The 25,661-nt window shown below is 39.2% G+C and overlaps 2 protein-coding genes across 4 annotated transcripts; one reads left to right on the top strand and one right to left on the bottom strand.

Moving 5' to 3' along the window:
- Positions 1–1,114: 1,114 nt before the first annotated feature.
- Positions 1,115–15,083, bottom strand: alg10 (ALG10 alpha-1,2-mannosyltransferase). The gene is made up of 3 exons (XM_068004799.1): positions 14,705–15,083; positions 7,071–7,268; positions 1,115–5,811 (listed from the first exon to the last, which is right to left on the bottom strand). Exons 1-3 carry the CDS (start codon positions 14,867–14,869, stop codon positions 4,756–4,758), a joined length of 1,419 nt encoding a protein of 472 aa, XP_067860900.1. The 5' UTR covers positions 14,870–15,083; the 3' UTR covers positions 1,115–4,755.
- tprkb (Tp53rk binding protein) lies at positions 14,735–25,661 on the top strand. 3 transcript variants are annotated; one of them, XM_068004802.1, is made up of 6 exons: positions 15,697–15,995; positions 17,193–17,261; positions 17,554–17,742; positions 21,513–21,635; positions 23,758–23,934; positions 25,357–25,661. In XM_068004802.1, exons 3-6 carry the CDS (start codon positions 17,593–17,595, stop codon positions 25,441–25,443), a joined length of 537 nt encoding a protein of 178 aa, XP_067860903.1. In that variant the 5' UTR covers positions 15,697–15,995; positions 17,193–17,261; positions 17,554–17,592; the 3' UTR covers positions 25,444–25,661. The 3 variants fall into 3 exon arrangements, with proteins under 3 accessions (XP_067860901.1, XP_067860903.1, XP_067860902.1); XM_068004800.1 differs by lacking the exons at positions 15,697–15,995; positions 17,193–17,261 and adding an exon at positions 14,735–15,157; XM_068004801.1 differs by lacking the exon at positions 17,193–17,261.

Raw genomic sequence — 25,661 nt, 5'->3', positions numbered from 1 at the left:
TTAAGAGATTGGCGCTCCCTCTGCTGGTGGAAAGTGCAAATTGCATGGAATCCTTGTTCAACGCTGATTTCCAACGCAGATTGCAGGTGAGCCCTCAGACCCGACGAAAATCTCGTCCTGCCTGCGCAGTGACCATTGAGCGCGGGGTAATAGTGGATCGTGCTACTCCTGCCCAAAAACAGGCCCTATCCAATTTTCCCCCCAGTACGTTTGATTAACATACCTGTCTCACTCAAAAGGTTTTCCCATAAATTCTTCAATGATGCGAGAGTATTAACTTTGAGGATGTGTATTTGCCATATGTACGACACCGTCTACTGAACCATTTTAGTGCAAAATTATATTTTTGCTAAGTCATGTATAATTTGATAACTCACCACATTATAATAAATGAAATCCAAATAAAGGTCTTGAACTGAGCGTTGCATAACTTATTCTGATTTTAAAACTGCAGATTGTAAAGCACAATTTAAATCACAAGTTTAGGTACAGTTAATGTGTTTGTTTTTTTTTCCATTTCAATGTCGTCGCATGGCTGGTTGGCCACAGGTTTGATTTTTGCCAGGTCACAAATCCCTTGATGAGTAGAAGTTCTAAAAGATTCTCTCCGTTTTCTACAGACATCTACAACAGGATGTATCTCAACCATGCACGTTTTTGTACTTTCTAATATTTAACAAAAGCCTTGTAAATGAAAACTTGGATCAGTGTTGAATATAGCATTGATTAAAAAAATCTGTAAATTGTAAAAGGTTTAGCTCTTATCTTTTTCATTGATAGGATGTCAGTAAACACTGATATTTCAAAATTACTCAACATTATTTCCCAGTTGTGTGCTTTGCTTTCAAATGTTTGAAGGTTAGTAAAAATCTTGATATTACGTTTCCAAATATATCGTTACCGTTTGGGCTTTCTCCCAACAGTTTCCATAAGCAGACCGAGTCTCCCGTGAACAGAAGCTTGCAGTCTTATGCATGCTATGATTGGGACAGTGTGACACAGAGCTAACAATTACTCTTACCCTTGTATTCTGCATCATAGACTTGTGGGATGGCCATTACATTCTTCTGTCCACTAGGAAAGGTGATAAAAATCACACCATCAGACCATCATGTTCAGGCTAAAATTAACAATTTAATTTATTTACAAGATACTTATACAGAAGCAGAATACAGCAAGTAGCCAGTAGTACAATCCTGGACTTACAAAATACTTAGACTGCTCCAAAGTAATAGCATCCACAATCTTTGTAGTTCTTTTCTTCAATAGCTTCCAACAGAGTCTCTGATAAAACACTACATGGATGATGACTCTCTGGCTAAGTAGAATAGGTTGCGAGAAGCAGGAAATGAAATATTACAGGAAAAACCTACAGTTTTTATATATTTTTCTAGGACTACAAAGATACGAGCTCTTACTCAAGATCAAAAAAAGAGATTCTTTTTTCAATGGCCAGGCAATTAAGTTACTAACCATTCATGACATTGTGCAGATAAGGGATGAACTGTAGTCTCTTGGCCACCTAGGATTTTGTTTGTTTTTTTGGCACCTGACCTCCAGAAAAATGGCGCTTAATGTCTGCAAATAAAATACCCAGTCCATATAGGGGCCACTAATTCAATTATCCCTTTCAAACAAAACTACTGTATCCCAGCTAATCTGTATATCAAAGGGCATGCGTGAAGCTGGCAGGCAGCTTCCAACTTAACAGTATGGTACTTTTTTTTTAAAAAGCATAGAAAAAAGATGTACACAAATTTCCCACTGGAGACACGATGTACATCTGCTTTCATCACACATCAATAATAAATGTTCCCTGTACCCGACAGACTTTGGCGCAGTCATGAAGTACTTAGCAGTGGTATGTATGCAATACACTGGACCGGAACTCGCACAGAGGGGCAAGGCAACGCTCGCCGCAGCTCCTGTGAATTAAATTAACAAAATAACTGCAGGCTCTGTGGTGTCAACTTGTTTGATTTGGAACTTTAAAAAAATTGTGCGCTATCAGCTCAGCCTAAGAGCAGCGTGAGTTGACGCGCATGGAAGTCTGTGAGAATAGAAGACACGCCCACAAAATCTGTCAGGAAGACAAGTCACGCCCACAGATTCAGGCGCATTGCTCCAGCAGGCAAGCAGACTTCATTCATTTAAAGTTAGTCGCTCTGTGTCATTGTAAATGAAAATTTTATTTTTTTTAAATAAAAAGCCAAAGAAATAATTGAATTAAATTAAGGGGACAGAAGGGAGAAGTAAAAAAAAAATTTAAAATTTTTTTTTAATGACCAAAATCTATTAAAATAAGGAGTAATATGAGACTCCACATTTTTTTAAAGTTAATTTTTAGTTGTTTGGCAGTCATTTAAGACTATCCGCACTATTGATCATTAGTTTAGACTGGTATTTTTAAGCGTATCTGTTTGGTGGCGTAATTAGTTACTTTCCAACTGGGCAGATGAGCAAGTTTCAACTTTATCACCCTGATAACAGCGTGCGATGGCCCTTTATAATCAAAGCTGTCATATCGCCCACTCACCACTTGGAGCAAGTTCACGATTTTAGCGTTTTACTGCGCATGTGGAAACAGGGGAACTTGCTCCTTCCGATTCGTCACTAAAAACTGGCCGCGCTGTTGAGCTCCTCTGTTATTTCGGGACTGAGCTCCGCCCCAAGGTGCTGACTTAAGGTTCACGCAAGGAAGCTGTACCTATTTCATGGTTTGACTGCACGATCCATTCTCACTTTTAAATCTGCTCCCAAAGGGCAGTGTACTTCACTGGACTCAATAGCCCCATGCTGCAGACTGGTGGGATCAGATTCATGTACATTATTTAAAGACGAAAATAAGTCAATGCTCATTACTGGGGGTTTCCAACTAGGAATAACCTAAATGAGAATAGCACATGGCTCAACTAGAAGAAATTGGCTTTTGGCAGTAGTATCAAAAGAAAAAGCAATTTTGATGTTTCATAACTCGTGTCTATATAATAAATTAGATTAGAATCCTTGGCTCTTCTGTGACCAATATATGATTTTTTTTCTTTTAAATTTTAAATCAAGTATTCATACAGTCTCCTTGGTTCTCTGGTGATAGTAGTACCTTGAACTGATACAATTTGGTGAATGTAACACAAACTGGGATTATCAGGTTTTTTTTAAAATGGTGGCCACTTGCATTGATTGACATGTAGCCAAGGGAAAGAGACAGTTCACACAACATAAAGAGGCATTTTATTAGCCTCTTAATAATACGTAACACTTCTAATACGTAAACTTTACAAGGAAAAACTAGTTAAAGCTGTACCTTTCTCATGGGTATCATGAATACAATGATTTTAATGTTCTGTGCCAAATGGTTATGGAGTATCGGTGGGGGGGGGGCAAAAAACAGTGTTCATTTTTATCCTACTTTTATGCATTTCACTTTTTCTGGGAGTTATTTGCCATCTGCTGGCCATTAGAAGATCTGTGCTTTCATCCTTACTGCCTTCAGAAATAAGCCTCGAAGAAATTTTAAAGGTACAGTACCTCATTTTCAAGGTACAGTTCTTTTAAATGTGTCTCCATTTTCAATTGTGTGTTTTAAGATAGCACCCTATCTCTTTCTAAATATTCTGCTTTTGGCTTTAAGTTATTTGTTTGGGAGGGTTGTCTTTATTAAACACAGTGACTACACTTCAAAAAGTAATTCTTTGGCTGTAAAACACTTTGGGACATCTTGAGGATGTGACAGGCATTATATAAATGCAAGTGCTTTCTTTCATTGGTTTATGGGTTATAAATGTATTTCTTTACTTATGTTCCTGCAGTGGGCAAATTAAACACTTTTTTTCTTCTACGAGCCAAAAAAGCACTTACTTTACTGTCTCTGACACATCTCAAACTAGTTTCCAAATTCTCTCAGTGGAAATGCACTCGCCCACAATAACCAACTCAGTGAGCAATGCCATGGAGGATCTGCTAGGAGTGTTAATTATTAAAGATCATTGAATAAATAGTATCTGTACCGAACAGAAAACCATGCTTCAGATAAAAGCTGTGCGCAATAACATAATTGACTTTCCAGTTCAATGTCAAAGACCTGATATTAACAGCAAACATGACCAGAATACACCACTTGTGAAAACATGAATAATAATTTCTCTAACGCAGGGCTAGTGATGGGAAACAAACACAAATGTCTAATATTTATCCTACCCCTTAAATCCTTTTAGTCCAACATGAAAAAAAGACAACCAAAAAATGTGATAACAAGCAATGGATTGCGATGCTAAAATAAGGTCAAACTGCTCACTAATAGACTGGGCCACAGTTTCAAATGGATAAATAACAAATATTTTTACAGACTGTTTCATCAATAAGGGTGTGAAGTATTATTTTCATATTTCAAAATGAGTACAAAATAATATAGTATTAAATGTCTCCATATTTCAGATGTGTCAACAGCTTGGCTCACTTTTGAGATCACAAGCAAAATCAATATAGTACACGTGACTAAAACAAATCCGTTACATATACAGTTTTAAACAAACGACGTCACCACAATGAATACTGAGTTTGGCAAAAAGCCCAATAATTGCATCCCAGCAAATATACAAGTACCCAAGTCAACCAGATAGAGAAGATATAAAAAAAAACGATAGACAACACGCTCTTCCCAAATTATTATGGAGATTATCAAGTTTTAACGCATTTTAAGGACGTTACTGTTTATGTGCAAGATTTTTCCTCTCCCTCCAAGAATGTTCCCAAATATCACCACATAAATCTTTGAACTTCTTTCCCATCTGGCCACTGAAAGGTTTTATTTAGGAACGAATAAACAGTTAGCACATTTACTAGAGAATATATAGCCAGCTCTGTAAGAATCTTAAAGCCCAAGGGCATCGGAATGTTCAGTCTGTAGATCAGATAGGGCACAATAAAATATCGAAACTCTAATAATTTTTGTGGGACGGTGGCAGCAGCCAAACAGAAAAAAAACGCTAAGTTCCAGAATATTGATTTGGACTTCAATGATTCGGTGAATGTCCAAGCAGCAAAGATGTACCCTGGGACCAACACATACTTCATCACTTCGTGCCTCTGAAAGATATTTTTCCAAACATAAAACGTGTAGTGTCTGTTGTCTGCCAGCAGGAACTTATGAACATAAGTGAACTTCCAAATTAACAGCAGGGAGACAATTGCAAAACCGATGTAAAATAATGGATGCTTCTTTACTGAATCCAGGAAGGAGAGGATCTTATGAGGGGAAAGAAGGTGAGAAACAGAGAATACAAAGGTAAAGGAGAAGAAGTAGAATAACTGAGGAAAATTCAGAGAGATCTCGTGGCTGGTCCTGTCACCAACAACTATCCCTCCATTCAGGAAGACAAATAGCAGAAAACCCACAACCAAACTAATGTATGGCCAGATCAGAAGAATCAGTGCCTTTAGATTGTTCAGTGACAAGACATATTCTAAAAGGAATCGCACAATCTTCCTGATTTCTGCAGTTGAATCTGGAACACATGGTGTCCTTTCATCCTTTTTCTTGACTGAATCAGTTTTCCACGTTTCTGTCAGTTTCTGTGCAACAACACTTCCTGCACAGAATATAATCCATATGATATTAGTCTGACGGAACATAAAAGCACAGAAGCCAAGGCAGGCAGCAGTTTTGTGACTTCCATACAGGCACATCAGGTAAGTAAAAAGGATGAAGAATGTTGAGCCTACATCTGTGTAATAGAGGAATGAAAAAAAGTAAAGCAGGGGAAATGAGGCAAGTGCTAATGCAGACACAATTCTCTGGAATGCAGAGGTAGCCTGGGAAGAAACAAAAAAATGAAACAATTACAACACATCTCCATTAAGTCAATGAAAGCAACTACAATTTTCTTTTTCTAACAGTACAAAGTATTTTATTCACATGCAAACAAATGCTTTTACTTCAGAACATAAATATTCTTTATCTCCAATTCCCAATATTCTTTTGACTACTGCAACATCACATGATCATTCAGCCATTGTCTGCCATTTTTTCTTGAATAGAATCAAGAAAAACAAGTATGTTTTGTGTATCCCATTCAACACAACAAATAGGTAGCGAATCAACTGCAGGTGTGCATACAAACTTTTGCTGGTTCTGCGCTTTCTCACTCCAACATACAGATGCCTAGTTATACCCTGGTTTGCAATTCACTTGTACCATCCATTATTCCATATATTATTTTTTCAAACCAGGGAGTAACAATAACAAATAAGTGCAGTAGCATATCCATTAAGATGCTTGGGAGCCAGAGATTGTGCATTTTGTGTCAATTACATTAAGGGGTAACAATATTGGGGACTAGCACACTTAACACCCTATATTAGAAGAAGGGGCCAAATTCTACTGTTACTCTCATCACCAATTATAGTTTAATGTTTGATGAATAGCAGAGACTAATAAAAAGACATTTGAAAATGGTGTCTCTTTCATTTGTTCCAAAACAGCATTACCAAGTGCACAAACATGTAATATTTTCATACTTCCGTCTGACAACAAGGCTCTTCTGATGGTTATGTGTGTAAGTGCAGTGCTTGATACAATACAGGCCAGATCCATGGTTCAATCTGCAATCTGCACTGCATTAACTAAAGTATGATCATTTGCTTAGCGTCCCTGGGCTAGGAACAAGAAAACTCAGCCAGAGTTTTGCATCGTGATGGCTGGAGACCGCTTATCGTGGACAGAGGTGATGGAAAATCACGTGCTGTGCATGCGTAACATCCCTGTATGTGCTCCCAGAGAACGAGGCTCGAAACCAGGAGCATGCCATTGGAAATTTACCTTCATATCTCAGTATATCACTGCTTTGGAAGAGGGGGGAGAAGATATACTGCAACACTAAATCATTTAGGAAAGGGCTTCTTTGCATAAATATATAAAATTCTAAATAAGTATGTTTAAAATAATAAAGGTTAAAGTGGTACTTCATACAACAGGAGTCATACAGCTTTAATTGCAGAATTTTCAATTTTAAGTGCACCAGGCATTCTTTGTTATTTTGGCGTTAAAAAAAAATTAACAGCAACTCATGTACCTTGTCCTTATGATGTATCTTGCATAAAAGCAGATAAAGTAAGTAGAGGTTTCCAGTACTGAACAGCAGATTAATGAATCGTAGCATTCCTGTAGAACACACCACAGTTCCTGTCCAGCTCAGCAGCCATGACACCGGCTTGATTATCCCAGTTGACACCAGATAGAGACCGGGTAGAGTAGTGATCATCGGATCCCACTGCATATTGGGCAATTATTGAGAATTAAATCATTCATAAAAATTACAGATAATGTACTCAAATGGTGAACAAGTGCACATAGTATACTGTACCATAACTCTAAAAAGATAACATTAAGAGTAATTTATAGTAATCTGAATTCATTTAAGAGTCTTCAAGAATAACAGTTTTGATAGGTTGGCGCATTATCTTTTACATTTCATGAACGCTTTAAAATTGTTACACACTACACACTCAGGAGTCAATAATTGTACTGTGTTGGAGGTTCACAGCAGCAATTTCTGCAGGTCTGCAACACGAGCAGAGAAGCGCCAAGTGAGGTCAATTGTTTCCACGTAGTACGGGAAACTCAAAAAATAAAATCAATAGTCACTTATCACCACAGTACTGAAATTTGGAACCAGCCTCAATGATTGCTGGAAAATAGTATGTGGTCTTGGCAACCTAAAGAGAGGGGGAGCAATGACCATAGCGTGGACAAGAAATTAATTCCTTTGGTCTGGAATCTCCTGGGTTTTTTTGGTCTGCACTAGTTGAAAACCCCTTTTAGATGTCCAAATGGGGCAGTAAGTTTATTATGTTGGTGTAGTGTTATTCAGTGACTAAAATATGCCGTTGTGTTTCAGGACAGAATAACCCAGTGGAAACAAAGAGGCAATGCAACAATATAATCCTTTTTCAAAATAAGAGATATTTAAAATTTAAACAGGTAATGCTTCCTTTTAACTAATGGAAAATTTGTGACTGTTAAGCATTTGTATGCTAATATTGCAGAGACTGATTTTATGTTAAATATAATGGATTTTTAAAAAAACTGTACAGTGTCAAACCCTGCTAAAGGCTTTGGAGATACTCAAGACAATAACAATTAAGCAAAGTGTCGAAGATTAGAGTTCTAGAGGTAAGTAATATACATAACGTAGGGAAATCCTGATTTGTGAACCTGGTCAATAGTCAGCCAAAGAAAGTTACACTGACGATAGTTTGTTAATCAAAAGTGATTATTTAATGATGTTATAATTTATACAATCATGAAACAAAATCAATACATATGACCGTACTCTATTCGTTGTACATTTAGTGGTTGGTAACATGATTATATAATTATTTAAGCTATTCATAGTAGGTACTTGTAAACAATTGTTTACAATTGTCAACCCCAGTCCATCACCGGCATCTCCACATCAGAGTAGGTACAGCACAGGAGGCCATTTGGCCCTTCGTGCCTGTGTTGGCTCCTTGAAAGAGCTATCCAATTAGTCCCATTCCTCTGTTCTTTCCCCAGAGCCCTGTAAATTTTTTTCGCTTCATGTATTTACCCAATTCCCTTTTGAAAGTTACTATTGAATCTGTTTCCACCACCCTTTCAGGCAGTGCATTCCAGATCATAACAACTCGTTGCGTAAAAAAATGTTTCCACATGTCACCTCTGGGTCTTTTGCCGATTACCTTAAATCTGTGCCCCCTAGTTACCGATCCTTCTGCCACTGGAAACAATTTCTCCTTACTTACTGTCAAAACCGTTCATGATTTTGAACAACTCTCAAATCTCCCCTTAATCCTCTCTGTTCTAAGGAGAATAATCCCAGCTTCTCCAGTCTCTCCACATAACTGGAGTCTCTCATCCCTGGCACCATTCTAGTAAATATCTTTTGCACTCTCTCTAAGGTCTTGACATCCTTCCTAAAATGTTGTGCCCAGAATTGAATACTCCAGCTGAGGCCTAACCACTGTTTTATAAAGGTTTAGCATAACTCCCTTGCTTTTGTACTCTATGCCTCTATTAATAAATCCCAGGATCCCATATGCTTTTTTAAACAGCCTTCTCAACTTGTCCTGAACCTGCAAAGGTTTGTGTACATACACCCCCAGGTCTCTCTGTTCCTGCTCCCCCTTTAAAATTGTACTATTTAATTTATACTGCCTCTCCTCATTCTTCCTACCAAAATGCACCACTTGGTTAAATTTCATCTGCCATGTGTCTGTCCATTTCACCAGTTTGTCTATGTCCTCCTGAAGTCTGTTACTATCCTCCACATTGCTGACTACATTTCTGAGTTTCCTGACATCTGCAAACTTTGAAATTATACCCACTATGCACAAGTCAAGGTCATTAATATATATCAAAAAGAGCAGTGGTCCTAATACTGACCCCTCGGGAACACCACTGTATACTTCCCTCCAGTCTGAAAAACAACCATTCGCCACTACTCTGCTTTCTGTCCCCTAGCCAATTTTGTATCTACGCTGCCATTGTCCCTTTAATCCCATGGGCTTTAATTTTGCTAACAAGTCTATTATGTGGTACTTTATCAAATGCCTTTTGAAAGTCCATATACGCAACATCAACTGCACTATCCTCATCAGCAACCCCCCTCCACCCCGTTACTTCATCAAAGAACTCAATCAAGTTAGTCAAATATGAATTTCCTTTAACAAATTCGTGCTAACTTTAATTGATCAGCCCATACTTTTCCAAGTGCCAAATAATTTTGTCCCGGATTATTGTCTCTACAAGTTTCCCCACCACCATTAGGCTGACTGGCCTGTAATTACTGGGTTTATCCCTCTTCCCTTTATTGAACAGGAGTCTAACATTTTGCCATCCTTCAGTCCTCTGGCACCATCCCCTTATCTAAGGAGGAGTGGAAGATTGTGGCCAGAGCCTCCGCAATTTCCACCCTTACTTCCCTCAGTTACCTAGGATGCATCCCATCTGGACCAGGTGACTTTTCTACTTTGAGTACTGCTAATCTTTTATGTACCTCCTCTTTATCTATTTTTATCCTATCCAATATCGCTACTACCTCCTCCTTTACTGCTACAATGGCAGCATCCTCTTCTCTAGTGAAGGCCAATGCAAAGTATTCATTTAGTGTCTCGGCCATGCCCTGCCTCCACAAGATCTCCTTTTTTTGTCCCTAATCGGTCCCACCCTTTGACTACTCTTTTACTATTTATATGTTTGTAAAAGACTTGTGGGTTCCCTTTAATGTTAGACGCTAATCGATTCTTACTCTCTCCTTGCCCCTCTTATTCCCTTTTTGAGATCTCTATACTTTCTGTACTCAGCCTGGTTCTCTACTGTATTATGAACCTTACATTTGTCATAAGCCTTCTTTTTCTGTTTCATTTTATTCTCTATATCTTTAATCATCCAGGGAGCTCCAGCTTTCGATGCCTTTACTTTCCCCCTCATAAGGATGTGTCTATTCTGTATCTGGACCAACTCCTCATTGAAGGCCTCCCATTGTTCAGTTACTGTTTTGCCTACCAATCTTTAATTCCAATCCACCTGGGCAAGATCCCTTTTTAACTCACTGAAATTTGCCCTCCTCCAGTTAAACATTTTCACTTTTGATTGTTCCTTGTCCTTTTCCATAACTATTCTAAACCTAATGATATTCTGATCACTGTTCCCCAAATGTTCCCCACTGAAACTTGCCCCTCCTGGCCCAGTTCATTGCCCAGAACTAGATCCAGCACTGTTTCCTTCCTGTTTGGGCTAGAAACATTCTGTTCTAGAAAGTTCTCGAACACATTTCAGGAATTCCTCTCCTCTTTGCCCTTTACACTGTTACAGTCCCAGTCTATATTGGGATAATTGAAGTCCCCATTTATCACTACTCTATAGTTCTTGCATCTTTCTGTAATTTGCCTGTAAATTTGCTTGTCTATCTCCTTCCCACTATTTGATGGCCTATGGTATACACCCAGTAGTCTGATGGCTCCTCTATTGTTTCTTAATTCTAACCAAATGGATTCTGTCTTTGACCCCTCAACTACATCATCCCTTTCCAGTGCTATAATGGTTTCTTTGACCAATACTGCCACCCCTCCTTTTTTTCCTTCCTTCTACAAATTCATACAAACATCAGGCAAATCATGCAATACATACAACCATAAAAACCCAGGGTTTTTGTATCAAGGCAGTTGGAGTGATCAGTTCTTCTTGGCAGTTGAGGTTTTCTTCTTCTTGGCCGTTCCTCCTGTAAACAATTTTACAACACCAAGTTATAGTCCAGCAATTTTATTTTAAATTCACAAGCTTTCGGAGACTTCCTCCTTCCTCAGGTAAATGTTTACCTGAGGAAGGAGGAAGTCTCCGAAAGCTTGTGAATTTAAAATAAAATTGCTGGACTATAACTTGGTGTTGTAAAATTGTTTACAATTGTCAACCCCAGTCCATCACCGGCATCTCCACATCGTTCCTCCTGTAGGCAAAGCTTGTTAGACTCTACCTGACTGCAGTGCCTGTTTTTGTCACAATGTCTTCTTTTTATGTTGTTTTTGACCAACCGTAGGATTGGGGAAAGTGTCATTTTTGTCCAATCATTCCACTGTTGCTGGGCATCATTCATCACCAGATCTTTATGTCCATCAGTTCAAACCAGGGGCAATTATCTCAGACCATAGGAATGCGTTTGTCCCTTCTTATCTGGGGGCAGATCCTCTTCTTCCGACATTGGAATGTGTAAACCCCTCTTATCTGTTGGAAGACTCTCTTCTTCAAGACACAGGATTATGTAGGGACTCTCTTATCTGTGTGTAAACTCTTTTATAGCCTTGGTGTCTCCAATTCTAGTTGCCTCAATAGTTTCTTAATTACTTTGTGGTACTTCTTCCCTTTCTTATCAATTGTTTTTTTCCCAAGCCAAAGGCCTGTTGGAAACTTCTGAAAGCTTCACCACTTCAGTTGTTGTGTTTGCAGTTTTCAAATATAATGTTTAAAAGGGACACTGTTAACCCTTTCCTTCAAATGTAACTGTTCAAGGGGTTTTAACCCCACAGTAATAAGATCACCAGTATAACAAGCATGGCAAAAACCATACTGGCAATCATGGATTATTCGAGAACCTTCAAGGTGATGGATAATTGAGAATTAATAACAATTTCCATAACTTTAGAGAGCACCAATGTAAGGAAAATAGGGTGTCAGTTGGAAAAGCAAGAGACATCAATTTTCTTGGGGACAGGATGAACGCAACCACATTTTGTTATAGGACAGGATAAGTTTGAAAGCCCACATCTTGAAGATGATGGAAAAGATATTGTAAGGATCAGAAATCATGTTCGACTTCAGCGAGCAAATGATTTAACAGGCAACTTGGTGTTGGTCATTACAGTCAAACAGAATAGAACTGGGTGGAAGGAGGTTCTTTAAAAGAACATGATTAGAATTGTAGGAGAAAAGTAAGCCACAAATGTCAGCTTTCTTTTTAGGTAATCTAGCAAATGTTATCATCTTAGAGGATGAGGGTTGGAAAGTAGAATTTGCAGAAGTTACAAGATACCTCTTTAGCAAAGACCAGAAGCAGCCATTATAGAAAAGATTCACAATTGAAAATGATGCACACCAAATGTATGTTGTCGAGTTTGTATTTTTCTGAGTGACACATATTGAATAGATTACATTTTTAAACCAAAATGAATGCAATGTTCAATGAGAGAAACTTGCTGATCTGGGAGTATGAACATTCTCCGGCAGCAAAAGTTGGTTACCCTCTGTTAGCTAAGTTCAAAACCAGACAGGGTGGGATAGACAGGGTAGGGATGGGACGATGGTTTCAATTCTGAGATTTGCTTCATCAATAATGAAAATTCATCAAAAATCTAATCACCTCAATAAATAATGTATACCTCGGCACTATTTAAAGAACAGCAGAAAATTCTACCAGTGCTTCTGCAAATGCTGCTTCTGCAAATGCTTCCATAAAATACTTGTCATTCATCTCATTGCTGTTTGTAGATCATACTATTGCCACGTTTGCCTATGTAACAATCACTACATTTTAAGGAATTTATTGTATGTGAAACATTTTGAGATGTTTCAAATACATCATAAAGCAGTATATAAATGCAAGTCTTTTGAATAATGTATCCACACCACGAGGTGCAATTGAAAAACAGGTTTTTATTTAAAAAACCATTTTGGAGTCTCTCAGAAATCTCCAGGAAGCCCATTCAAAAACCTGTATTCACTGCTCAAGATTCTGTCTCCTCTACACTGGGGAGACCAAACACAGATTGGGCGATCGCTTTGCTGAACACCTTCGTTCAGTCCACAAACGTGACCCTGAGCTTCCAGTCACTTGCCGTTTTAATTCTCCATCCCACTCTATCCTCGGCCTCCTGCACTGTTCCAATGAAGCTCAACTTAAGCTCAAGGAACAGCACCTCATCTTTCCATTAGGCACTTTTGTACCTTCCGGAATCAACATTGAGTTCAACAACTTCAAATCATAACCACTACTCCCATTTTTGTGTAAGGAATCTTACAACACCAGGTTATAGTCCAACTGTTTTATTTGAAAATCACAAGCTTTCGGAGGCTTTCTCCTTCGTCAGGTGAGCAAGTGTCAGTTGGACAGTTGGACTGTAACCTGGTGTTGTAAGATTCCTTACATTTGTCAACCCCAGTCCATCACCGGCATCTCCACATCATGCCCATTTTTGTGGGCAGCAGAAGCTGGTAATGGTTCTGCTGTTGTCATTCACAGCTCTTCTAGGCCCATCTTTTGTTTCTCAACCTGTCCCATTACTACCCCTTTTTTGCCTTGCACCATCATCCCCTTTGTCATTTAATCACTCCTGCCGTCCATCCTATCACAGACCTCTTTTGTTCTTTGCTTCCCTGGCTCTGTACCTGCTTATAAACTGTTAAATCTCTAATTAGAACTGGAAGAAGTTAAAGGTCATCAACCTGAAACATTAACTCCGTTTCCCTCTCTACAGATGCTGCCTGACCTGCTGAGTATTTCTGGCATTTTCTGTATTTATTCACTTGGTCTGTCCAAAATCCAATGGGTGAGTAGCTACCTCTAGTTGGACACATTTCTGGAGGTTTCATCGCATGACCTCCCAACTCCAATCACCCTGCCCAGTAAAACAGCCTTTTTTTCCTACCTCCAATATTTTTGTAACTGACAAAAAGCTTTCAAAGGAAATGCAAAAAACACACAATTGCTTTCATGCCCCAATGATGTTTCTCCAGGGTTGCTGGCTGCGGTGTACAGGAGATTAATCTTTAATTCCTGGAGACCGTACGTAGGGCAATCATGGAGGATTGGCAACCCTATGCTAGTATCACTGGTGACACTGAGTTTTTAAAGGAATGACTATTTCTTGAATGGAGCCCATGCAAAAAAAAAAGTCCCCTCCAAATTGGGGCGCAACCTATTTTGCAGTAAGAAAACTACATAGCAAATGATTTTACAAGACGTTAATTTCATTACAGTTGGAAGCAACTTAGTTGTAGAACTTTTAAAAATTGTAAATCCAAAACATGATACTTGTTCATAAATGCGGAATATTACGCGTGCATTAATCTGTTAGTGATTTTCGTATTCTAATGCACGCTTCGGTTCATCTTGCAAAGCAGAGTAAACCTGTGCGGCTGTAACCGACTATGTTTAAATCACAAATAATTCTGTACCTCCGAGAATTTCCCGTCGCAGTACTTCTGCGCTTGCGGGACGTGAAAAATTTCGTCCATGTAAGGAATCCTCTGCCCCCGGCTAATCATGGAGAAGATGACGGAGGAGACGAGGAAGCTGCTGCTCACAACAGCGGAGAACACGAACTTCTCGAGCTTGTCCATCTCGCGCAGAACCTGGAGCTCGAGCTCCGGGACAACAATGGGCGAATGGAACGAGGCGCGGCGGGCTCGAGCCTCCCCTGCAGACTGGATCAGTGCGCGAGGGTCTCGACTGGCAGCAAGTGGCGCCTGCACAATGAGATTCTATTAGCGCGGCGTTTTTGAATAATATATATATATAAAATAAACTTCTCTTCAACCTCCTCGGGGGCGGAATCTAACTTTGCCGGGGAAGGATTTGTTTGTCGGAGCGCGGGCTGCTTCCGGTTAGTGCTGCATTGGGAGCTAATGGTAAGTTTTTTAAAAAATAAGGGTGGAAGTGAAATGCTGGACGAGCCTGACTTGGTGTTTGGTTTCATTCTGTTCAAGGTGGTTGAATACTTCATTGGAAGGTTCTACTAACGGAAGAGCAGTTTGAGATTATCGGTGCAGGGAAGCGGACGTAGAATCTACAGACCAATTGATCTATGACAGTGTTTATGCTCCACAAGAACCTCCTCCCCATTTCAATGTGTGGTTTCCTCTGACTTGTACTTTACTGTTTTGGCTACATATATCAGTATTCTATTGGCTTTGTTGATGACTACTGTAGTAGTTGAACATCTATGTCAATAGGAACCTTAGGTTTCTTTCAACTTCATTCTTTGGTTTTGAAATAACTTTCATATGTTGTACTTTATACTTGTCTGCATTAAATTTCATCTGCCATTATTCTGCCCACTTACATATTTTTGTTCAACTTGCTTTGTATTTCCTGAGTTGCTTCCTCAAATCAACTGCCCCTCCTAGTTTTGGTGTCTGAAAATTTGGCTAATTTGCATTGTGTTTCTGAATCCAATTCATTGATACATCATTATTGTTTTTAATTTGCAAAACCAACAATAAGGGCACTACTCACAATGCCCTCTGCCTCCCAAACATAATTCCTCTAACTACTAGCTGCTATTTTCTACTCATGAGTACCTTCTTTACTCCATTCCCAAGGTTTACCCTGAATCCCCACTGCTTTGAGTTAAACTGGTAACCTTTTATCAAACACATTTTGGAAGTCTAGGTACACTAGGTCTTGAGGCTTTCTATAGTCCACTTGTGATGCCACTTCCTCAAAAAAGGCGAGGAGCTTGGTCAGGTAGGATCATCTTCTGAATCTGTTTATCAGTTATTAATCAATTCCAATATTTTACACAACATTGAGGTAAGGTTAATGGGTCTGTACTTACCTGCTTTTTTGCCCTTTTTGAAAATGGACTCCACGTTAGCCTGTTTCCAAACTACTAAACTCCCCAATGCCCATCGACTCCCTCATAACGATTGTTAGTGTCTCTCAAACCCCTATCTCTCTAGTACTCTGTGATAGATACCATCTGCCTCTGATATATGCAAAGTAGTTACTAGGATTTTACCTACACAAATAATTAAACATCTTTACTGGATTGCAATCAGTCTTATTCCTTGGATTTGTTTTGTTAACTACCATGCTTATTCCATTATAGTTAACCAAGAGAACTGAAAAAAAAATTAAACTATGGACATTTGGTTTTAACGTGCACGTGCACTGCTTTATGTATGTGAATTGTTTTTTAAAAAAACTGGAAAAGCACAGCTGATTTTTATTGGCCTAGACTGTAGTATGCTCTTGATATCTTGTTCATGCACACGCTGTGCTCCATATCCGTAGCTAATAGCTAATATTTTATCCCCATCTGCTGTTATGTGACCTTGCTAATCGCTTTCATTTCTCCCATCCCCCAATCTGTATTATCCATTCATAAAATGGGTGTTTGATCCAATTTTGCTAAGAGCTATATGTCTTAATGGTTTCTGCAGCAGTCAATAATGGTCTGCAGTTCAAAAATCAACATTTTTTTTTAAATGCCACCCTTCTAGGGTCACCACTGAATTTGTGGGCTAACTTATCGGATTGTGGCTTAACTCCATTTCCGAGATGGTACAGTGACAGATATGACTGTTCCACTATTGTGCCAGTTGCTCTGGTAGATGTGAAGGAAGCAGGACTGGGTGGGTTAGAAATGCACTATACTAACTAAGTTGCTAAACTATTAATCCTGTTTTTTTGGCGTTGATATTAACTGCTCTGATTAGGGTGTATTAATTGCCATACTGTAAGTCCACCCAATGCTTTTAAAAATTAAAAAGTGCCCCGAGAAATGAAGATATTAAAAGAAAGGTGCAAAACAGTTTCATAAGTTTAGGAAAAGTTATACAGGGAATTAAAATAACCTGGAAAAGATCGATGAATTTGGTGTGATTAATTATCTAATCAGTGAAGGACAATGAACAGTGTTTTTCTTTCTTGTACATTTAGGGAAGCCTGCTTTGAAACTTTGTCCCCTTTCTCCTGCTGAGGCATGGCTAGAAGAATGTAGTCTAGAAGGTCTGTAGATGTGTAAAGTGTTAATTATTTCTTTAAACCTAATCATTCACCATTCAGTAAAAATAAAAAAATACTTTAAAGCCATTTTGTTGCCAAAGTGTCTAACCAGAAAACAAATGTATTCCTGGGATTACTGTTTTTCCATCACCAATTGGTAAGTGTCAGTCCAGGCATAATTTTTTGATTTTTTTTTCCACAGTGTTGTAATTAAGCAGCTTTACATAGCAACAAAGTTGATTCTTTTCATAACTGTGTTGTACTAATCAGTTGAAATGATCTTTTGTTACTTTAGGTATGATTTTGTGAGGATTACAATTGCTGCTTTTAACCAATGAACAAGATGATTATGACACATGAGCTAAAACTCTTTCCAGAATGCACTGTAACACTTCTGTTATTTAAAGATGTTAAAAATGCTGCTGAACTTCGAAAGAAAGCTGTGGAAGGAGCCATAGATGGAGCATTAATAAATGCATCAATGGTGAGGTTAATTATCTTCTTACCACTGTGATTTTTTTTTAATATATAAAGAGAATGCTGCATACAAATTGTTGAATATGGTATTTATTCCGTGTGTGAAGGAGATGGTGTAACTGCAAGTAATAAAGGCAGGTCATGAGCAGAATAAGCAATGTATTCAATAGATGCTTGCGCAGTATCTTCTTTAAACAAAACGTGGTTTCTGGTTTTGTATTATTTTGTTAAAAGTTTATTCTACATTTACCTTTTAGGGGACAACTTTAGGTTAGTGAATATTGCATCACAAATTGCTGATCCATTTACACCAGGAAGGTTCTAGATTCAGTCCCTGGCCAACTAGCTGATTGTTGAATTAACTGATCTCAGCTGGGGTGGTGATGGCATATCATGGATGTTAGGGAACTTGGGGAAATAAATAGTGATGTCTTCAGGAGTGTACATATTACAGAGAGGGAGGTGCTGGAAGTCTTAACGCGCATCAAGGTAGATAAATCTCCGGGACCTGATGAAATGTATCCCAGGACGTTATGGGAGGTTAGGGAGGAAATTGCGGGTCCCCTAGCAGAGATATTTGAATCATCCACCGCTACAGGTGAGGTGCCTGAAGATTGGAGGGTAGCAAATGTTGTGCCTTTGTTTAAGAAGGGCGGCAGGGAAAAGCCTGGGAACTACAGACCGGTGAGCCTGACATCTGTAGTGGGTAAGTTGTTAGAGGGTATTCTGAGAGACAGGATCTACGGGCATTTGGAGAGGCAGGGAATGATTAGGAATAGTCAGCATGGTTTTGTGAGAGGAAAATCATGTCTCACGAATTTGATTGAGTTTTTTGAAGGGGTAACCAAGAAGATAGATGAGGGCTGTGCAGTAGACATGGTCTACATGGACTTTAACAAAGCCTTTGACAAGGTACCGCATGGTAGGTTGTTACATAAGGTTAAATCTCACGGGATCCAAGGTGAGGTAGCCAATTGGATACAACATTGGCTTGACGACAGAAGACAGAGGGTGGGTGTAGAGGGTTGTTTTTCAAATTGGAGGCCTGTGACCAGCGGTGTGCCTCAGGGATCGGTGCTGGGTCCGCTGTTATTTGTTATTTATATTAATGATTTGGATGAGAATTTAGGAGGCATGGTTAGTAAGTTTGCAGATGACACCAAGATTGGTGGCATTGTGGACAGTGAAGAAGGTTATCTAGGATTGCAACGGGATCTTGATAAATTGGGCCAGTGGGCCGATGAATGGCAGATGGAGTTTAATTTAGATAAATGTGAGGTGATGCATTTTGGTAGATCGAATCGGGCCAGGACCTACTCCGTTAATGGTAGGGCGTTGGGGAGAGTTATAGAACAAAGAGATCTAGGAGTACAGGTTCATAGCTCCTTGAAAGTGGAGTCACAGGTGGATAGGGTGGTGAAGAAGGCATTCAGCTTGCTTGGTTTCATTGGTCAGAACATTGAATACAGGAGTTGGGATGTCTTGTTGAAGTTGTACAAGACATTAGTTAGGCCACACTTGGAATACTGTGTACAGTTCTGGTCACCCTATTATAGAAAGGATATTATTAAACTAGAAAGAGTGCAGAAAAGATTTACTAGGATGCTGCTGGGACTTGATGGTTTGACTTATAGGGAGAGGTTAGATAGACTGGGACTTTTTTCCCTGGAGAGTAGGAGGTTGAGGGGTGATCTTATAGAAGTCTATAAAATAATGAGGGGCATAGATAAGGTAGATAGTCAAAATCTTTTCCCAAAGGTAGAGGAGTCTATAACGAGGGGGCATAGATTTAAGGTGAGAGGGGAGAGATACAAAAGGGTCCAGAGGGGCAATTTTTTCACTCAAAGGGTGGTGAGTGTCTGGAACGAGCTGCCAGAGGCAGTAGTAGAGGCGGGTACAATTTTGTCTTTTAAAAAGCATTTGGACAGTTACATGGGTAAGATGGGTATAGAGGGATATGGGCCAAGTGCAGGCAATTGGGACTAGCTTAGTGGTATAAACTGGGCGACATGGACATGTTGGGCCGAAGGGCCTGTTTCCATGTTGTAAACTTCTATGATTCTATGATTCTAAAGTTGGCTTCAGTAGCTCCAGGGGTAAGGATAGAAAAAACACTCAGGGTTTCACTCCTTATTACTATCCAGTGGCCCATGTTGGAAATTTACATGTATAGATTTCTGGGTGAGGAAAGCATCATGTTTGGTTGTGCTCACTCTTTCTCCCCTGTCCCGCCCAGTCCAGACGTCCAACTTCAGGAGCATTCAAATTTGCTGTGAGAAACATGGAGTGAGGGAAATAAACAACCAACAACCTTCTAGTTTTTTTTCATGTGAAACTGAATACTGCAAAATAGCAGTGCTATACAGCTCTATCTGCCACTATAATTACACTCACTGATGGCAATTTTTGTTGAGTCTGATGCCATGGAGGAGGAATATTGATCATGTGCTCTTCTCCGGGCTGTTGTTACAGTGTATCTGTAGCCTAATCCTAGACATGTCCCTCCATTCTTTTTCTCCCGTCATCAACAACAGTTCACTCTAATGTCAAATTAGTTTCACAATTTTCTTTCATGCATTAATTTGTATTAGTAGTTATACACTTACATTATACAAGGATTTATCAAAAATTTAAATTCATATTTTCACAATTTTGATTTACAAGGCACTGATGTTGATGACTACTTTGTTTTTGCATTTATGTTGGATGATTAAAGTCTCTGTCAATTGTGATCACATCATCTAAATAATTTCTGCTTGATTCAACTTGGCCCCCATTCCATGTTTGCTAGTTTCAAGACCTACATCTTGCTGATGCATGAGTGTTTGTATTGCCTGGCAACATTGCATGATCTCCAGAAATGCATAGTCTATTATGGTTAAGTGAGAGAACTTAAGTTTTTAATTTACTGGAATGGCATTCTGTCTTTTTGTCCTGCACGTAACGAGGCCTTGAAATAGCTCAAAATTAATATACTGAGTTAGTTGCATTCTGTAATAAAAACAGAAAATGCTGGAAACACACAGCAGGTCGGGGAGCATATGCAGAGAGAGAAACAGAGTTAACATTTCAGGTCGATGACCTTTCATCAGAACTTTCAGTTAACTCAGTTTCTCTCTCCACAGATGCTGTCTGTCCTGCCGAGTGTTTCCAGTATTTTCTGTTCTTTTTATTTCTGATTTCCAGCATCCGTGGTATTTTGCTTTTGTTTTAGTCGCATTCTGTGTCAGTGCAGAAGGCCAGATATTCCAAGGCTCACCCGAACTCCTCCAGCTGTAGCGGTATAACTTTGTAGCTCACAAGCTCCATAATCACTCCAATACCATCTCCACAGTATCGCAAAAGTTACTAAAATGACAGAAGTGACAGCACTGATGCAGGCTGCAACTTCAGCAACATCCAAAATTTCAATGGGATCAACCCTGATGGCTGCAATAGTGTCTGGTCCTTAAATATGTATTTGTTTTTCAAAAAGTAACTTTTTAAAAAAAATAACTTCCTAGGATAAAATCTCTACATTATCAGTAAGTCAGACTCAAAACATTGAATGTAAAAATATTAATTGTAGAGCTGTTTTGTTTTTAGAAGACTTTATTTTCTAATTATAATATTGCAAGTTGCGATTTGATTTGCTAGAACTTCTATCTAAAATGCACCTAATGTACTCCTACAGTTTTATCAATGATAGCAAAATGTGAATTAACAAATGGAACTGTCAATGCAATACCTACTCTTGTGTGAAATATGCACATAGTCTTTATCTCTTTTTCTTTGCAGATAGTTGACCCATTCCAGATACTGGTAGCAGCCAACAAAGCAGTTCATTTACATAAACTGGCCAAAATGAAGACGAGAGGCCTTTATTCTGAAATCATATTTAATCTCTCACCAACGAATAATGTAAGATTTGATTTCTATATATGCTGGAAATATTCTGAGCATTGAATTAATTTTGGAGTGTGCTTTATTGCTCTAATCTCATATATGTATTATCAGATGTATTCATGCTGCTTTCCGTAACTATAGATTTAACCTCACAATTGAGAACTGACGGTATCATCGAGGAAGAAAAATTCAGTGACCTCACTAGAATCAGCCAGTAGCGCCACACACCTTTGTAGTTTGCAGTTAGAAATGAATATTTATCTCTCACTTTTATCAAGATGGCATCAAGAATCATAGAAGTTTACAACATGGAAACAGACCCTTCGGCCCAACATGTCCATGTCGCCCAGTTTATACCACTAAGCTAGTCCCAATTGCCTGCACTTGGCCCATATCCCTCTATACCCATGTAACTGTCCAAATGCTTTTTAAAAGACAAAATTGTACCCGCCTCTACTACTGCCTCTGGCAGCTCGTTCCAGACACTCACCACCCTTTGAGTGAAAAAATTGCCCCTCTGGACCCTTTTGTATCTCTCCCCTCTCACCTTAAATCTATGCCCCCTTAGAGTTAGAGACTCTCCTACCTTTGGGAAAAGATTTTGACTATCTACCTTATCTTTGCCCCTCATTATTTTATAGACTTCTATAAGATCACCCCTAAACCTCCTACTCTCCAGGGAAAAAAGTCTCAGTCTATCCAACCTCTCCCTATAAGTCAAACCATCAAGTCCCGGCAGCATCCTAGTAAATCTTTTCTGCACTCTTTCTAGTTTAATAATATCCTTTCTATAATAGGGTGACCAGAACTGTACACAGTATTCCAAGTGTGGCCTAACTAATGTCTTGTACAACTTCAACAAGACATCCCAACTCCTGTATTCAATGTTCTGACCAACGAAACCAAGCAAGCTGAATGCCTTCTTCACCACCCTATCCACCTGTGACTCCACTTTCAAGGAGCTATGAACCTGTACTCCTAGATCTCTTTGTTCTATAACTCTCCCCAACGCCCTACCATTAACGGAGTAGGTCCTGGCCCGATTCGATCTACCAAAATGCATCACCTCACATTTATCTAAATTAAACTCCATCTGCCATTCATCGGCCCACTGGCCCAATTTATCAAGATCCCGTTGCAATCCTAGATAACCTTCTTCACTGTCCACAATGCCACCAATCTTGGTGTCATCTGCAAACTTACTAACCATGCCTCCTAAATTCTCATCCAAATCATTAATATAAATAACAAATAACAGCGGACCCAGCACCGATCCCTGAGGCACACCGCTGGTCACAGGCCTCCAGTTTGAAAAACAACCCTCTACAACCACCCTCTGTCTTCTGTCGTCAATCCAATGTTGTATCCAATTGGCTACCTCACCTTGGATCCCGTGAGATTTAACCTTATGTAACAACCTACCATGCGGTACCTTGTCAAAGGCTTTGTTAAAGTCCATGTAGACCATGTCTACTGCACAGCCCTCATCTATCTTCTTGGTTACCCCTTCAAAAAACTCAATCAAATTTGTGAGGCATGATTTTCCTCTCTCAAAACCATGCTGACTGTTCCTAATCAGTCCCTGCCTCTCCAAATGCCCGTAGATCCTGTCTCTCAGAATACCCTCTAACAACTTACCCACTACAGATGTCAGGCTCACCGGTCTGTAGTTCCCAGGCTTTTCCCTGCCGCCCTTCTTAAACAAAGGCACAACATTTGCTACCCTCCAATCTTCAGGCACCTCACCTGTAGCTGTGGATGATACTCAAGACGAGAGTCATGGAATCGCAGGCTCCTTTCCTGTTCATTCTCAGCCAACATCTCATGCTGGGCTCACACAAATAGAATTATCCCCACCATAATAGGTGTGGTTGTTTTGTTAGGTCATTGGAGACAAGATAACAAATTGATTAATGACCCCGGTCGTTATAGACAATAATAAGGATGGTTGGCTCATTAGCACATCAAACCCTTCCTCTGTCTCATTCTGCAGCCTTTGTTGTTTTTAAACCTGTGCAAATTTGCTTTGTTTTTAAACACAATTCTTCAACATGACTTGCTCCCAAATCCTTTACGTGAAGAAAAAAAAAATCAAAAATCCCAAAATGCAACAATCTCATTAGTCATTTTTCTCAAGATTTCAGATGCCTTTAAAAAATTTGGGATTTCAGACAGTGACTGTGCTGTTCTTGTTGTTCTGGTGGATGATGGAGGGAAAAAATCCAATTTAGAAGATATCATAAGCCAAGTGGAGGGACAACAAATCTCAGTCCAGGATATCCCAACAATAGCAGATGTGGCCAAAGTTAAAAAGGTTTGTATAATGTAAAGTACAAGGCAGCGGGCATGAAATAATGGGCTCTCATAATAGTCTCATTACAAATTTTTTGAATTAAACATTGTGTTTTAAAAAAAGCTATCTGCAGCCAAAACATAATTTTTGTTCCACTCACTTGTGAATTATCTAGAACGCCTTATTAGTCGGATTTAAATTATATTTTACAGTTGAGTTTATTTCATATTGCAACTTTGGGGAGTGCACGTTAATGGAAATCATAACACATCAAAATTAAAACTAGCTGGACAAAAACAAATTGATGAATGCTGAGTCATCCAATCTAAGTTCTACATTATTGTGCTACTTTTAGATTAAAGTTACATTGACACCACAGGATTTGCTCCTATTAAATTATAGATTTGTTTATATGAAACTTGTATCAAAATATTTTTAAAACTGAATTAATGATGGCACAATGTTGCAGCACACCCAGGTGATGTGTTCTCAATCTTAGTTGGGCTTTTGAGGGGAGGCACTGAGGGGAGCAGGGGTGGGGTGCTTTCTCTGTGGAAGCGAAGCAGAAATCAGAGGATCAGTAAACGTCAACCTCTCTGGCACGACCCCGAGCAGCAGATTATTTCCCCAATTTAAACAAGAACTGGTAGAACTAATTTAGGTTTATAGTATCTGATTCTGTAATATTCTTAGAAGTGCTTACAGCTGATTGTGCTTTGCATCACAGCCCCAACACACAGTGCTACTGAGTACAGTACTGAGGGAGCGCTGCACTGTCTTTTGGATGAGACGTTAAACTGAGGCCCCATCTGCCCTCTCAGATGGATGTATAAGATCCCATGGCACTATTCAAAAAAGAGCAGGGGAGTTCTCCCCAGTGTCCTGGCCAATATTTATCCCTCAACCAACATCAAAAACATGCTATCTGGTCAAAATCCTGGACTCCCTACCTAAGAGCATTTACCACATAGACTGCAGCAGTGCACAAATTGGCTACATTACAACTGACTAAACTTAAAAAAAATACTTAATTGGCTGTAATGAAGCTTTGGGCTGTCCTGAGGTTGTGAAAGGCGCTGTATACATGCTAGTTCTTTCTTTGCTACATCAATGGCGAATGTCTCTTCATAGATTGAACATGTCTGATCTCAGCCATGCTCCTGTGAAGACACACACAGCAAAGGCCAGTTTATTTCTTCACCAGAAGGGAGGGATGAGTCGCCTTGGACCACCTGCTCATAGCTGGTTTTAAGCAGCATTGACTAAAGCTTGGAAGCAATGTTTCTCCCTCAACCAAGAATTGTGTAAGACACGAGGAGACCAAAGAAAAGGGAAAGGGGTGGGTGGGGGGGGGGGTGGTTAATGTATTTATTTTTTAAAACAAAAAGAACCTCACCCTTACTCAAAACCAAAATCATAATCAAAATGTTTTACTTTCCACAGTTGTACAAAGTGTCTCCTGCTGAGGAAAAAGTTGGACAGTTATTGGATGCAATCATTTGTCGGATGTCAGTGAAAGATGTTCTTTGACAGAAGAAACCAAAGCAGCAGTGGAAAGGACTCCCCCCGCTCTTCTTCGAATAGTGCCATGGGATCTTATACTTCCCCTTTTATGTGTATTTGTACTGAAAATCAAAGCCAGCTGCAACCAGTTAAACAAAGAACTTGTAAAAAGTTCAAGTCTAAATCCAAATGTAGAAGCATATCTGTATAGAAAATTGCTTTCAATAAAAGAATAAATCCTGTAA

The sequence above is a fragment of the Heptranchias perlo genome, chromosome 24 (assembly GCF_035084215.1).
Source record: "Heptranchias perlo isolate sHepPer1 chromosome 24, sHepPer1.hap1, whole genome shotgun sequence".
NCBI lineage: Eukaryota > Metazoa > Chordata > Chondrichthyes > Hexanchiformes > Hexanchidae > Heptranchias > Heptranchias perlo.
Note: the sequence above shows the minus strand (reverse complement) of the source record. Positions and strands in the feature narration are given on the sequence as shown.

What these genes read in the sequence shown, in the direction of transcription:
- tprkb (XM_068004800.1), top strand. Translation starts at nt 17,593, where the DNA reads ATGAACAAGATGATTATGACACATGAGCTAAAACTCTTTCCAGAATGC. An exon ending in CATTAATAAATGCATCAATG is followed by an intron (nt 17,743 to 21,512) that starts GTGAGGTTAATT and finishes TTTTCTTTGCAG; the next exon opens with ATAGTTGACCCATTCCAGAT. An exon ending in ATCTCTCACCAACGAATAAT is followed by an intron (nt 21,636 to 23,757) that starts GTAAGATTTGAT and finishes ATTTTTCTCAAG; the next exon opens with ATTTCAGATGCCTTTAAAAA.
- alg10 (XM_068004799.1), bottom strand. Translation starts at nt 14,869, where the DNA reads ATGGACAAGCTCGAGAAGTTCGTGTTCTCCGCTGTTGTGAGCAGCAGC. An exon ending in GCGACGGGAAATTCTCGGAG is followed by an intron (nt 7,269 to 14,704) that starts GTACAGAATTAT and finishes CCCAATATGCAG; the next exon opens with TGGGATCCGATGATCACTAC. An exon ending in AGATACATCATAAGGACAAG is followed by an intron (nt 5,812 to 7,070) that starts GTACATGAGTTG and finishes GTTTCTTCCCAG; the next exon opens with GCTACCTCTGCATTCCAGAG.